This window comes from Brienomyrus brachyistius, chromosome 5 (genome assembly GCF_023856365.1).
Source record: "Brienomyrus brachyistius isolate T26 chromosome 5, BBRACH_0.4, whole genome shotgun sequence".
NCBI lineage: Eukaryota > Metazoa > Chordata > Actinopteri > Osteoglossiformes > Mormyridae > Brienomyrus > Brienomyrus brachyistius.
In genome coordinates this window covers 29,460,686-29,477,333 of record NC_064537.1, presented here as the reverse complement: position 1 = coordinate 29,477,333, position 16,648 = coordinate 29,460,686, and the positions used below count along the sequence as shown (strand labels likewise).

At 37.1% G+C, this 16,648-nt stretch overlaps 1 protein-coding gene across 21 annotated transcripts in view; it reads left to right on the top strand.

Annotated features, from left to right (window-relative positions):
* The window catches only part of LOC125741731 (RNA binding protein fox-1 homolog 1-like), a 440,599-nt gene that overhangs the window by 382,917 nt on the left and 41,034 nt on the right, over positions 1–16,648 (top strand). For 20 of the 21 annotated variants that reach the window (XR_007397837.1, XR_007397838.1, XR_007397839.1 and 17 more), the window contains 4 exons: positions 3,086–3,334; positions 14,451–14,594; positions 14,814–14,867; positions 15,931–16,023. Coding sequence is in view for 18 of the 21 variants with exons in the window: in XM_049012998.1 (XP_048868955.1) it covers positions 3,086–3,334; positions 14,451–14,594; positions 14,814–14,867; positions 15,931–16,023 (540 nt within the window). In the remaining 3 variants the exon portion in view is untranslated. The remainder of the gene's footprint in view (positions 1–3,085; positions 3,335–14,450; positions 14,595–14,813; positions 14,868–15,930; positions 16,024–16,648) is intronic. The other variant, XM_049012996.1, reaches the window with a different exon arrangement.

Sequence of the window (16,648 nt, the reverse complement as noted above, 5' to 3'; positions counted from 1 at the left end):
TGAAACTGGACTTTCATTTTCTCCTCTTCATGACTGAGTTAATTTATGTTTGTCTGGTACCAAAGAACTAGACTAGAGAGCTATGGATCGATTGGAGGAGTGGCAGTCAAGCAGCTGAGCCCTCATTGGCTGATATTTAATCTCCCTGACATGATTTGAAAATAAGCAGTGCATTGTGTGTCCAGGGAGAACATTTCAAAACACTGTAGCGCAAAATCACTGGTTTTGATTAGTATAAATATTTCAATGGGGGGGGGGGCATGTACAGTACAAACAGAATATTTATCAGAAGGGGAAAATAACTCCAGAAACCAAATGAAAAAATGCTTTGCATAATTTATCATTCAAAGTTACGTATTTGGAAGTATCAGTCTTTGTTTTTGGTTTGCTGTTCACATGAACATTTATAGAAATCCGTGCACAAACATGTATACAGATATATACCCACACGGCCACATCACCCGTGTATTTGCTAAGCCTGCCGATTCATTTGTCTGTCTTCGCCAATGGTGATGCACGCAGTATCAGGGCCACTAGACTGGGGGTGGGGGTTTCTGAGTAATGGGACAAGGCTGGAAATAAGGAAGAAGGACGGAAGGGGCTTAGAAAATCTGAGGAAGGTAGAGGGCCTCATCTTCAATAAATCTGAGGATTGAGAAAAGTTGAAAAGGGGTAAGGGTGGTAAAAACGCATTGCTGCCTTGTCTATGGCCCCCTCATCCCTCCTCCTTGGTCATGCACTCCACACACAACATTGAACATCTTCATCCATAATTGATGCTCGCTTTGGGCAGATGCTGTATGCTTTTGCTCTACATAAGCTGTTAACTTAATGGAGAAGAAGGAAGCAAGATGGCAGGAGGCGACATTTTCCTCTTACTTCCTGTTGCAGATTCATCTAATTTCTTTGAATTTTTGAGCCTCATTACTCCTCCCAACCCCCATCTCTGGTTTCATGCCTGTCGCTGAGAGGTAATTTTTCACTGATGCTGGTAACACTGGGATGCATAAAGCCAATCACTATAGCAGAGACTGATGAGGGCGCTAATCTGATTTGTGCTAAAATAAGTCATATAAGACCCTCTTTTTGTTGTAATAAGGTTTAGCTGACTTTTTAGTTACAATTTTTTTGTACTATGGAGTTCACATCACTGTGTTAATCCACATTGTTTTTTATTTCTTTTTACTTTTTGTCTACATTCTTTTTGAACATTTTTTCCCATTTCAGTATAAAACATTGCTGATAATTCTAACCAAATCGCTAACTCTGTTTGTCGGCCTGAACTCTTGCTAGCCTTTTTTACAACTTGATTGGCCACTCCAGAAATATATTGGAATATAATGATGTGTACTTTTAATGTATTTTCTTCCTCATTTGAAATAATTATATTTTTTTGACTAATGAGAAATTTGAAAATAAGGCTTCTGATTCTGTAAGACTTTCATTTGAAGTTATACAGTGTTATTTCATTTATTTGTTTGTTTATATAGTGTGTAGCCCTTTTAATCAATACAAATAAAGCAGCTATAATGTAGTTAATGTTTATAAAAGAGGGACCAAGGTAATGGATATTCCAGTGGAATCAAGAAATAGCGAATGCAAAACCATTCACATTATTCTGAAATATTATACTACTAATGTGAGTACTTAACCCTCTTAATTAAACATTTTTGATATTGAAGAATGTATAGATAGAGTGAATATACTTTGTGCAAGATCTATTTCATGAATTCCATGGGAGCAGTACTGAATTATACTGAAATATATTCACAGCCCTGTGAATCAAATCTTCTTTTTTTTGTAAATTGCGGTGGGCCATTACGTTAAACAGTGACGACTGTGACATATCGAGCAAACTCACCCAGTTCACCATATAAACACATTGATCCACAAGTACCCATGAATGTTTGTCATGTGGTGTGAAGCAAGGCTGGACGTGAAGAGAGGATATTAATAAAGAGAAGTGCTGGACGACGTCTGGGATCCCCACGTCCTGCAGGGGTTCAGCACTTGGAACTGTCCTAGTCAGGCACTTTGCCACTGCGTTTGTGGTTTTCCCATGACTTTAAGAGACGGCAAAGAGAAGGCTGGGGAGCTGGACTGGAGGAGAGGAACAAGTTCAATCGCAGGCTCTGTGCTCAGGGAGGACTGGCCTTGATGAAGATGCCTCAGAATGCGAGTCCCCAAGTGCGTCTTAAACGCTCTGACAGGGCTCACAAAGATCTGCTGCATTGCCTATTCATTTATTTATTTATTTTCGGTTAGCTATAAATGGGGACCGTGGCATTTTTGTTCATTTTTTTGTAAACCTGGAGAAAGAGTCAAAATAAATAGTTTGCAGTTTGGGTTGTGTACTAAGGGATTTTTCCTCCTCTATTTTGGTTCTTGCCTGATATTTCTGTTGTTTAATAAAGGATCAGCAAAGCCAGAGTTCTGTTCCCAAACCTGGTTCTCGGTGATGCATCTTTTTTTTCCATCTCTGACACCGAATAATGGACCTATGCTATTGTACATGACAGCAACTGTCACAGTTTTTACAGGATGTGTAGCTGCTTTCATTCATCATGGGGACAGGGAGAAATGTTTTATTGCTGTCATTTTGTCAGACGACGTGCCTCTGTTTTTTTCCCCTTAATCCACAGGAATATCTGGAGCACATTATATATATATATATATATATATATATATATATATATATATATATATATATATATATATATATATATATGAATTTATTAGGTAACACTGCAATTACTTGTTGGTTTGAAGAAGTGCTGACTATCCAAATAAAAGAACCAGAGTTATTTTTTACTAACCATCCATCTGACTAGTAACTTGTGTTGCAGCCAGTTATAGAGTGAATAAGCAAGCCGTAATTATTCACTTTCATTTCAGTTGACATATCCCACTTTGACTTTATTATTATTGTTTGTTTTACTTTTCAGCATGAAATGTGGTTAAGGCTTAATCAGCTTCGATAAAATGGTCAGACAAGGCTAAATTGTTCACAACCTTAATTATTTTATTGTGTAAGGTTTTACTTAAGCTCTGTACTTAAGCTCTTGTGCTTCTCTTCGTCCTGCAGGGTAATCAGGACGTCACAGCGCCACCCGAAACGATGGCACAGCCGTACGCATCCGCTCAGTTTGCATCCCCGCAGAATGGCCTTCCTGCCGAATACACAGCACCCCACACCCACTCCCACCCTGCCCCGGATTACACAGGCCAGACCACCGTTCCAGAGCACACGTTAAACATGTACCCCCCAGCACAGACGCACAGTGAACAGACCGCTCCAGACACAAACGCACAGACAGTCTCCGGCACCGCCACAGTAAGTGCCCCCCTACCCCCCGCCGTGTGCTCTCAGTGTTGATGGAGTGACCACAGCCATTTGCTATTTACATTGGAGGTTTGCCAGAAGATATATCATGTCTCTGTTTTTATGTTTCGGTGCGTCATGTGCTGATTTGGCAAATTTTACCGTATTATATTAAGGGGCTTATATGTGTGGCATTAGAACAGGGGAATTATTTTGTTCTCTCCCCATTACAATAAAAATAAAGCTAAAGAAAAAAAAATATGTAATACTTTTATGTGTATTATAGCTGCATAATAATTTAGCTGTACATAAGAAATCTATATCATATACAAGCTTTGAACACTATAAAGGGGTATTAAAGGTTTACTTTTGCATATTTGAATTCTTCAGATGTTATAGAAATGTTGCATGTGGTATTCATTAAAGGAATATGGCCTTGGGAAGCGATCTGGTAATATATGGTGATACCTACATATCAGGTTCAGAGAAGCTGAGACATTGGCACCATCCATGTGCAGGAAGAGGTCAGGGCAGGATCTATGTGGATGCAAATAGCTCAGAGTGGTAAGGATTGACCTTAGACTGATGTGGGTGAAATTGACCTTGCATTGATGTTGTCAGGCTCAGGTTCCAAGATATGAAAATAGACCTTTGAATGAGAGGTGCTGAGGAATATATACGGTACAGTGAAACACGGTATTTCTTTGGTGGATGAAAGCGATTTGAACATAACATATGCAGTGGTGTCTTAGTTCTCTTCATCAGAGCAGACGACGCTGGGTGTTAAGAAGAGGTCTGGATTGCAAGATATGGCGAAATCACCTCTGCATTTATTATTGAAAAATACATGCCCTTTCTCTTTCATCAGTCTTCAAAATAATTATAGTTAAAGCACTCTTACTCCTGTCATTATAATCCTCCCATTTATCCATTCATTATTTTCAATAACTGCTTGTGCAATCAAGGTGATGGATCCAGAGTATGTCTGTGAATGCCTAAGGCACGAGGCACTTTGAGATGCCAGTCTAGCCATCATGGGGTCATTGGTTTTTTTCTTTATTTTTGGGAATGGGACACTGATATTAAGCAGCGACTGTTATTTATTTGCCTGAAGTTCTGAAGGCTATAAAAAAGTCTCTATTATCCCATTATGCTTTGAGCCAGTAGGAACAATATCCCAATTTAATGAGCTTTAAAGTTACTAAAGACTGGCATGACAGATAAAAAAAACAGTATTATTATAGGCAAGGGGGTCAATTTTGAAAATATAGTGAATTGTTTTAACTGGTGTGAATTCCCCAGCTTCTGCTTACTTGCTTAAAGGTAACAGACTTTTTCAAATTAAAACAATCATATAATATTATTACAAATGGCAGCAATTAAGTCAAATCTCAAATCAAATTTCTATGGAATGCTATAAAATCAAGTATGGGGGTGGGGGGGTTGTATTTAGTGAAATAGTATCCAGCTGTGAAAATCAGTGTCCTTGTACATTGATGTTTTGTTCTGGTCCAAACTTTAACAAAAGCGCATATAAACAAACACAGTGTCACACATTATGGGCAATTTTGAGATTAGTTCCCATAAAAGCATGTTTTTCGATGGGGGGGGGGGACAGAACATCTGGCAATAACCCACAAAATGAAGTGGAGAAACACACACATATACACAAAGCCATGGACTGTCAAACCCAGGATGTTTGGGAAGCTACAGTAGTAACCATACTGACCTGAAAGTGAATCTGAGTTTTCGATTGACAAAATATAATCAAATTAATAATAAAGCTGTCAGTAAGGATCTCTGTGATGACCGCAATGGACTTGATGACTTATAGATTTCAATAGCTGAAGGGGGTGAGTTTGAACGGCCATGAGTCTGCGAGGTTAGAGCCCACTGAAATACTTCAGTGTTTGTGGCCATTTTATTCATAGACTTTTAATTTTATTAATTAAACGTGAGAATTAGGAATCAATATTGTGAGCCATGCTGTTGTGATAAGCAAGTGAAACAGCAGGAAAAGAAGATGAACGGGAAGATATATCTTTATTTAGGCAAAAGGAGAAACTTGCCATCATGAGAACATGGCCAAGTCAGGCAGGTAATAACCTCCCAGGGCTCGATACGGTAAAAAAAAAGAAGCAAAACAAAAAACAGCAAAGGAAAATAACCAGAGTGTTCTAGCCCACTTCAGGCTTATTACCAGAGCTAGTGATCATCCATCGACTCTTTGATCACGCGTTCTAAAAATAAAAGAGGAGCGTTAGGTTTTTACATTCTCTGTTGGTTTCTCTCCCTGACTGACTGCTGCATTCATTGCCGCAGCTGTTAACCTTACAGATAATTAGTTAATCAAGTCCAGGTGTTTCTGCTGAGGACAGCGCTGGGTGCTGAGTGGCACTGATAGAATCTCAAGGCTCTCTGCAGCCTCTGATGTCGCCCAGGCAAACCCAGGCAAATTTCTTTTTAAAAATATGCTTCGTATAGGTTTTCAGTTTTCCCCTGTAAAGGACAGCAAATGTAAAATAAGACCAATCGACTTGATTTGAAAATAAACAGTACAATTTATTGAAATACTGCTGTGCATTTATTATGTATAATTAAGGCTAAATGTGCTTTTTCTTCGTAGCTGTGTTTTCTTAGGTTGCATAACAAATAAATGGGGGAAAAGAACAAAAGATTATTCCTGAAATTCCGATGTTTTTGTTGGACTACCTTGCAATTGTTCGACCTAGGAAAATCAAGTCTAATCCAATTAATTCAAGATGTGTCCTACAAAGAACTTTCTTTGTGAAGTGCCAATTACTGCATTTTATTTGGGGGGGGGGGGGGTCAGACAACTGGTTTCACTCCATGTTATCACTCTAGAGCGACATCTGCTGCCAGCTGGACAACTGCAGGGATATAAGGTAGAATTAAGTGATTATTTCTGTCCTCCAAGCATCTTTGCAATTTTGAATTTTGAAATGATAAAAAGCAGCTGAATGACAGTAAATACTGAAGGTGTGTGCTAATCCCATCTATCTATCTATCTATCTATCTATCTATCTATCTATCTATCTATCTATCTATCTATCTATCTATCTATCTATCATCTGTCTGTCTGTCTATCATCTGTCTGTCTGACTGTCTGTCTGTCTATTTCTGTATGCTTGCACAAATATTTCAAACCACCCCCCCATGTTCACCAGTATATGTCCACACAATTTATTTAATTACTTTTCTTTAGTGAATGGATATGAGAATCCGGGAAGAATAAGTAGAGAATGTAATTGTTGAATGGGACGGAAGTCCATTATTTCTTAATTGTTGGCTTCCTGCAGTTGACCTAGTGGGCTAATTGGCCCTTGGCTCTACAGAAGCAAGAAATGGACTACAAGAGAGCAAAAGCAGCACAACGAACCCATTAAATCCTGCTGTTTGACATGCTCAGCTGTACTCCTGTTGAGTATCAATGCAGCAGAGAGAGAAGAATTGAGGTCAGACCTCTATTTAAAACAGGGAGACTCACAGAAGGATCAGCATTTCTTTCTGGCACTGTATTCATGTTTAATGATTGTATTAAAACAAATATTTTCTGGCTGTTTATTATGATTTGTGACTTTAAGGGCCATTGAGGGATCAGTCCAGCATATTATAACTGTTGCAGTATTCATAAGATACGTTTACTCCTAGGAATGATGATAAAAGTAAGTCGGGAATAAAATGTTAAACTCGAAAGTGGGAGATTATTACAAAGCTCTACTTTGCCTGCAGAGAAAAACAATTAGGCTTTTATTAGCACATTGCACACCAAATGAAGCACTAGTTTGTTTATCTTATCTTGTTTCTTTCAAGCAATTTAAATATGTTTGAACCACTATATTTTTTGAACATTATAAAATATGTAAGTCGTCATTCATGGTAATTATCCATCCATCCATCCATCCATCTATCTATCTATCTATCTATCTATCTATCTATCTATCTATCTATCTATCTATCTATCTATCTATCTATCTATCTATCTATCTCTACATCTGTCTGTCTGTCTTGAGGACATTGGGATAGAGAGGAACAATTTATCTGAAATTACAGTTTATGTTTGTAGATGTTCTTTTCAGTAGGACATAACATCAGCATGGAAAATGCTGTCAACACCTACAAATCTGTCATGTAGTATATCTCCTTTTATTTTTTTGTTTTTTACTTTTCATTCTCTTGGGTGACATTGACTTTTCTCATTCCTCAGCACCCTCCAAAGAGCAGTGCTCATATCCATCACCTACAGTAGCAGTATCCATTGCATGTGGATAGCCACTTTTGATGGGATTTCGTGAACTCTCAAATATCTGGCATATACTCTCATGGAAACTTCACCAAAAGTTTGAAATATCAGCTAGGCTTCAGAACTAGCCTCTGAATCCCTCCTCTGTCAGTATACAGCCTTTTTGGACGTCCATCCTGCGTCACTTACACATCTTGTTCAACATACCTGTGTGCTGCTGTGTCTGCTGAGGAGGACTGAGGGAAGGATGTCCCAGAGATGCTGATTGATCATAGAAGACCTTGTCCAATAAATATTGACGCAGAATACCAATGAACAGTTTCTAGTCGACTTGCATGCCTGCTTGCATTATGTGTCTTGATAATGGCTCAGCTAAAAATGCTAAGCTGCTAGCCAAAGGTGAAGGACAGGCTACCCTAAAAGAAATGTACAATATAGAGGCATTTGGATGTCCATCTATATTCAAACTCTTTTAGGGATTGCAGGTCTGATGGTACACGTCCCTTGTGGTACAGATCATATTAACTGCTATTTCTGCCACTCAAGTATATCAGAAGGTCTTACCTGTGTAGTCTTGCTGGGGCCATTTTAATAGGTGGGGGAGCTACTGAAAATATCCCCAAAAAAAGCAAGGAGCCCAAAGATTATTGGAAAGTGTCGGTTGTTCCTTCATGACCACATGGTCACCTACTTGTACCACCACCCTTACATGCAGCATCACTGGGCTTTTTTTCAATACTCTTATCTGGTTCCGAATTAGAAATACAGCCAAATCTTCCATCTTAATCTCCAGTTCTATAGCTTTGATTATACCGAAGGTAAGTCACGTAACTAGGTGACTTTTATTAACAAAGGCAGGTAGCTAAGCTTTTAAAGTTATTAAAGTAGCTTTGTTTTTATCCAGGATTGAATTGCTCAGAGAAACCCATCACTGCATCACTGCACCTCAACTTTACATTAGGGAAGAAAAGTACATTCAGTGCAGCACATTTAGGCAGTAATTCAGCATGTCCTGGAGAATTTTCAATTTGGATGATGGAATCATTCTTAAAGCTAGCTAAAATTATTTAAAACTTAATGACTTGACACTTGCATTGTGAATAATAGTAACATTCTAAAATATACAAGGACAAGGACAATTAGACATTTTACTTGTAATCTAATACATTAATATGGAGTTTAAGTCTGTAGGCTATTTATGAAGCTTATGGACAGCTTTGTGAGTTTATTATTCACTATTATTTCCATATTTTGATGTCACACTTTATGGTTTATATTCTGACAAATAATCAGACACAACACTTTAACTGAATGAACTACACACATATATTTACTCCGCATTCTACAATAAATGCATTTTAAAAGTTAATGTTGTGTGTAAGATGGTGTGATCCTGCCCGTCCATCAAAATGATCAATTATATTGCAACACTTTAAATAGGCCACACTAATTCTGTCATGAGAACTGAATGATCACGTAGGGATGACTTTGTTTATTTCCTGTGTGTTGACATATTTAAAATGACCACTGGCATGAGGAGAATCCCAGTCCTTTGCTGGCGAGAAGCATCTCTGCGTGCTGCACTTTTGGTGCAGAGTGGGCAGTGTCACATTTGGGCCACACTTGGTTCTGACCAATGAAACACCACCTCCACCTATGTTTGAATAAAAGAGTGATAGCAATGGCTGAAAAAAATGTGTAATAGTCTAGGGAAGGTGGGAATGATAATACTCATACAAGAGTATCTGAGTGTTTATTTCAAAACATTTAAAGAGCAATGCATGGAAGCAACAGAGAACAGCGGCCGTTAATGAACTGTAAACTTCTGACATGTCTTTAGCAGTCTGTCATCTTTGCTGTTCCCCGTTAGATCTCCCCTCTCACTCAGCATGGGCTCCCTTCATTTGATGTCCCCACAAGCAGAAGGCTCTGTTAACACCGTTCCAGTTAAAACTGGCCTCCTGTGCACTACATCTATTCTCTTCACAGCCCTCCCCACCCCACATTTACACAGTGGAGGCACAGCTGTCCTACAGCAATGAGCTTTGTGGTGTTCAGACGTGTCAGGGTTTGTCGGCCACTGCTGAGCCGTACCACCTCAAGGAGAAAGGGGATGAAATGAAATAGCCATTAAGTTATCAGTCAAGTATCTTTCACGCATTAGTTAAATATCTTTCATATTAGTTAAAATAAGGTACACAAAGGAAGTGTGTTGTTTCCCCTTACTTGAAAGTTTCTTATGTAAGCAGAATTTACTTCTGCAGACAAAAAATGGTGTTTGTTTTGTTTATAACACGTCAGGTATGATGAGGGTGTAGGGAGTGACGAAAGCTCATTTTGGTATCGATATATACACAAATATATCTCCAAGAGGCTGAGACTTTAGGAATACATCAATTATTTTGTCGTTCTTCATTATTTGCCTGTTTGTTTGTGTGTTTGCTTGCTTGTTTGTAATCGGTTATAAAAATAAAAATAAAATAATTTTCTGAAAACCCTATGGCCCACAGATATAACATTCACAGATGCCTACACAGTGTGAAAATAGCAGTTCTTCGCCCCCACCGCTTCCTACAGAAAAACCACCACAGTCAGTGTCAGTAGGCTGCTGTCCAAGGAGAGTCCAGTAAAGAGATCCTGACAATGTTAAGGGCATAACTATGACATTTCACATGTAATATCAATAAAAATCCGATTAATTTTATTTTTTTTAATGAATTATTTTTAAAATACATTGCACATGGACATATGCCAGAACACAATATTCCTGCAATATATTTTTTGACAAATTTTACTTCTGACTACATTTTGCATGATTGCACAATGAAATTTGTGCTACTTTTTATTGAGTCATTATGTATACTTTTGTCTTGTTGTCTCATTAAATAATGAATATTTGGCAGATTTATATCTCATATATTCCATGTGGAAAGAATGTGAATATGTTACACATTTTGCATGGTGCTTTACCTGACTCTTTACTGACCTTATTGTATTACAGAATATGAATAAATGTAGTGTAACATTTCTGGACACAGGGTTAACATATGGCACCTCTTTCAAGGCCAGAACTGATACATACACAAACTGGACTGCAGTCATTTCACTATTTGTGTTTCACAGCACAGCATGAAATCAATAAATAGTAAACACTGATAATTGTAGTATCTGCAGCCTGTGTAGAATTGATTTTGACAGAGAGGCAGATTCACATTCCAACAGAGCTCAGTTGCCTTAATTTTGCAGTTGTTTATCTCTCGTTCTTTATTCAAGATTTTATATTTTTGTTGTCAATACTCAATGCTAGTTGCTTGCAGTATTATATAAAAATGTAGCAAGGGCACACTGTACACTGTACTTGTAAGAGATTTTAACCAAGAACTATGAAAATCAATCTTTCAATTGATCTCCCATTTGCAAATGACTTATCCTAGTTTGGTTAAGTTTAGGGATTACTGGAGCCTATCACAAGCAACATAGGGTTCAAGGCTGGCCATCCCCAGGCTTAGACCCATTTAGCCTAATCACATGTCTTTGGACTGTGGAGGGAAGCCTGTGCAGCACTGGGAGGCCATGCAAGCACTGCATGAGGGGTGAGGTTCAGAGCCCCGGCCCGGGGGGGTGGGCGGGGGGTTGAGGCAGTAGGACTACCCAGTGAGAAACCTTGCTGCTCACCATGTAGCAACATTATTATTTGATATAAACAACCCAGAATAGTTATAACAAAGGAATATATTTTAAGAATTTAATGCCCGCTAGCCATGAACTTGTTAAGTTATAACAGACACAGTGCTTTTGCCTGAAAAACTTGCGATGGTTTGTCTCAACGTGAGTGAAGTGAAATCCAGTTTTTTTGTGTAAGTGTGACCAGATTCTGCCTTCTTGAACCGAGATGTTAACAATGCAGACTTAGAGCTACGTAAAGCCATTCGTATTTTTTTTCTTTTTTGCTAATGAACTTAGTACTATACCCGTCTATTGTTGAGCAAGTGAAGGACAAATGATAGTCATTGATAATAAAGCCCTGAAGCAAAACTCTATGAAAATAATGTAAGAAATCTGTGTTTAAATGTAAGCTATTGTCCGATGTAAAATTAATTTAATAATGTTTAAATTGATTAGTCATGTTAAGGATGAATGTTTCTACTAGCATGGCAGGGTACTTAAAACTTTCCGTAACAGCTGAGAAGCTATTATGAATTATTACGAGCACAAAACCTTGTTATTGTAATGGTGAGTCAGAGCCAGGCTATTAAAACGTATTCATTTTTTCGTCTTTTTCTCCAGTTCTCCATGCCAGCAACCTTATATAAATTTAGACAACGTAGTATTTTACAAAATAAAAGTACAACTATAGGACAAAAATAGTATTAGACTCTCTATTTAATCACAATTGGTAGATATTTGCAGACTTCATTGTGAGATATGCTACGTAAAACATAAGGGAAACTAGCATGTAAGCAGAACAGCATGAACAAAATGAGTAAAAATCCTCCCAAACTTTGAAAATAATGATGCCATTCGATGGCAGAAACTCCAGTGGGCTTGGCAGTAGTACACCCAGGATACCTGTACTTATCTGCAGCTATCTGGCCCTTTACAGGTGAATAAGATACAGTGTAGCATTAACCAAATACACACCATAAAGCAAAACTGCGATCAGCTTTAACTGAGTTGATAAATACACGGGCATACTTAAACATCCAGTGTGTGTACCATGCTGACCTTCTTCTTGGTGGTTAGGAGACTAAAGTGTTTAAAGTATCCCATTAGGTTAGGGTTAGAGTGGAGAGGCCTGTTCAAAAGAAGACACTGAGAGAGACCTTATGATAGTGATGTGGATTGCTTGCGACAAAAAAGCTGAATAGGTTAAAGAATTAATATGAAAGGCAATGCAGAATGGATACCGTCAAACTTATACAACTAATGTACAAAGGGAAATAACTCTCTTCATTGTTGTGCAGGCTCAATTAACATGGAGATTGAGAGCATAGTGCAATCTCCCTAAATCCTCACTGTTATCTGCCCTTTGCAGGTACACTCTGCTTAGTATTCGTCCGTGAGGGATTGCCTTGTTTAGTGTTCATCATGTATGTGGCAAGGTGTGAACAAGAGGTTTTCTCACTAGCACACTTCACCTTAAAAGTTGTGATGGGTAAAACAACTTACTTTTTGTTTCATTGGAACGATGTACAAATCAAACTTGTATATTTGTTGCCTTTTCAAGATGTATGTAGACACTCCTCAACTTACGCAAATACACTCCTTATGTCAAAATTTACTTATGTCAGATTGCTCCTCATCCCCCTCTGTTGAACATAGCCGAGCCTACCGTAGTCTAACCTAACCTAGCCTAAGCATTTATTGCAAACGCAAGTATAGAAAGATACACAATTCATATAATTATTTAGTAAATGTCATGCATATTAAATACTATCATAAGACATGAGCCTAGTCAATGAAATTAATTCTTTACATTTGTATAAAGCACTACACATAATTAGAATAGATGTGTTCATGCGACAAGACATGCGAGAACTGGGGAGATGCAGCAACCTGCCTTGACTGCCTGCACCAACTTGCGCTTAACATACTTCAGACACTTTGCATATGCAGTATCCATAAATAATGCGTATGGCGCAAATTTTTAACTCAAGTCTGGATTTATGTAAGTCAAATTTACATAAATAGAGGTTTGTCAGTGCTTTCACTGTTATATCTCATTGCTAAGATAATTTATTTTATATCATTTGCATCCTGGCCACACATCAGCACTTTTGAAATATTGTAGAAAACGGCATCATCATTTGGTACAAAATTACTAAATCATTCAACACTGGACATTTTTTAAAACCTGATCAGGAGGAAAATATTTCTTTTAAGACCTGGATATTAGTCTCTAGCCACTGGCAATGTATTTTGAGTAAATGAAAAACACAACTCGTGATTATTAATTACAATAAACTTTCACAAGAAGAAAGTTCACATGCAACCATGCAAAACTTGCTTAAAATCAGTGTGTGTCGTTTGGATGTAGTTGTAGTTGTTGATATTGTAGCTTTAATATACTTGCCAAATTGCAAATAAAATATTGAGATTTTGGAATCCATTTACAGAGATGTAAAATAATAGTGGTAATAACGATCAGAATTATTATTCACATATTTTATAATTTGCTTTATAAACTTTTTTTTTATAAATTGATATAAAACTGCAGTATGTACAGAAACTATTTAATGAAAATGTATAAGGTATATAGAGAATTTAAGTGTCGCAAAAGTGATGTGAAGAGTTTGCTCTGTAATTTAAAGAAAATGGTCCAGATGGAGAGTTGTCTGTCTAATAGAAAGTGTAAGTGAACAGTATAATCCTTCGTTCTTGTTACTTTGTAGATCTTTATGAATCCTTAAGCTTCATGATGAAACGCTTGTTGATTAGACAGATGCTTCTATGGTTCTTTTGTTAGGTTTTTAAACATTTTTCAAATACAGATATTCAAGTCAACTAAGAATTTTCACTAAAGCATGTAATATTTCATATGCACATCTGTAAGAATTTATATAAACAGATAATAACCACAGTATATTTTAAATATGTTATTCAGTCACCAGCTTAAGTAGGGAAAACATTTCAGGAATCATGTCTATACATGCATATCTGTACACGCAAACCAATATTGTAAACTTATGTTGTAAAATAGTAATCACATCACTCAAGAATTAAAAAAAAAAGAAAACTTCTGGCACCTACAATGTGAAACTCTTATAATGTCATATTGTTTCAAGCTGTGTGATTCCTGACGTTATATACTGGATTATTGGTGTACAAGATGAGCCTTTGTTTTCCATCTGCCTCCTTCTCCAGCAGACAGACGACTCAGCACAGACCGACAGCCAGCAACCGACACAGTCCTGCGAAAACACAGACAGCAAGACACAGCCAAAGCGGCTCCACGTCTCTAATATTCCATTCAGGTTTAGAGACCCTGACCTCAGGCAAATGTTTGGTGTAAGTACTGCTTTTTCAGTCCATTACGGGTGCCTGCAAGGGACAGACTTCCAGTCATACTTTCTGCCATCAACCAGTTGTCCTACATGGAAATTACATGAAGAATAATTTCTAAATCTTGGAATAATTTCTAAATCTCGGAGTTAAAATTTAAAACGCATTCAAACCTACATATCATTAATGAAGATTACCTTTATATCTGCCTTTCTTTCTTCCCAGCAATTTGGTAAAATCTTAGATGTTGAAATCATTTTTAATGAGAGAGGATCTAAGGTATGTAGTCTGCCTCTTTATCTTCTGCATGCTTTTCTATGGGTATCTTCTTCCAAATATTTATTATGAAGAAGCAAGAAAGTCTGTTTAACTTCTCATAGTAATTATCTTAATATCTTAAAAAATTAGCATATATTTAAGTGTTTTGAAGTTTAGTTTTTTTGTGGGTTTTATGGTATTTTATGGTATAAGTAATTGCAAACAAACATTATCTAATCTATTTTAGCTCCTAGAATTCCAATCGTCCCCATGCTCCTGACCAGCATAACAAGTTAAAAGGTGACGGGTGGATTCCCTGTAAATGCAGTGATAAATAAGTAATATAATAACTATAATTCTAGAGGTTGTCGACCGAGCAGGTGGTTCCTTTCTGGTATTTTGGATCACAAAAACGCTTTTTGAACTTTATTTTAAATTCGTTATATGAAGCTGGATGACTAAATATCTAAATATTGTAGATAATATGTACTGGAGAAAATCTGAAAATTATTTTCTGCAGCTGATCAGTGGCATTGCTGTGTTGAAGGTTCAAGATCATAAGTTATATATAAAAGACACGGGTGGGCTTTCCTGCTTCTTCATTACCAGATCAAACCAACAAGCACAGATGAACATTCTGGAAATCAATCAAGCCGATGGTCGTACGGAGGGTTTTTAAAACATCAGCTTAGATTTATGTATTTGAAGTTCATAGCATTAGAACAGATATATTTGTATTTGTGTTTTTCTTCTGCTTGAATGTCTTATTTTATATGTTCTCATGATGTTTGAAGACAAATCAGTGAGATAGTATTGTCACATTTGTTATTAGCATTGCCTCTTTGGTCTTCAGGTGATGTAATAAAACATCAGCAAATATCCAAAAGCTGACATGTATAGTGTTCTACATGGGATCTCTTCAGTCTCTTTTGTTTTTTTTCTTTGCATGTACAGTACGACAGAATTTTTCAATTTGGGCAAACTGAAAATTGACCGGTTGACCTGTGATGTGTGATGAACGTCTTGCAGAATGACCAATTTATTAATGAGTGTCTTGTTTCCCCCTTTTTCCACATGCATGCAGGGATTTGGTTTCGTAACTTTTGAAAATAGTGCTGATGCCGACAGGGCCAGGGAGAAATTACACGGCACGGTGGTAGAAGGCCGTAAAATAGAGGTGCCTGTTACCAATATTATCATCTTATTCACTTACGTTTTGTTTCAGATCGTCTGCCTTATAGCCTCATATGTTCTGTGCCATGTCTTTGCTTTTATTTATATTTGCTTATTTTTGGTCCACTCATGTGTTCCCTCCTTGTTCTCATGAATTTGTTTATATATGTTCCGTTAATATGTATACATGTGCATTTGTAGATGTTCATGTAGATATAAACGGTTGTGTATTATACTTTAAAATGAAGAATCGCTCAAGTAAAAAAGCAGCAGCATTTGTGAGGTATACTTTAATTATTTCAGAAATTTGGCTGTTTAAAACAAAGCAAATAACAAAATTGCACAATTATCTTGATCAGCATTTACGTGAATTTAATTGAAAATCACGCTTCTATAGTTTTTGATGCTACTTTTGTATGGTTTATAATTTTTGCAAGTAGTGTGAACTACTCGGAGTATATAGCATGTAAGATCTTCATTAAACTTATGGTAATTTTATAGGGATCCATGTGGTACATGAATGGCAAATGTCTGTCTGTCAATTTCATTTATGTGTGCTTTGCCAGCTGCCTAAATCACATTTAAAACCGTAAATGTTTTGTGACTCTATTTTTAATTACATGAAAGGA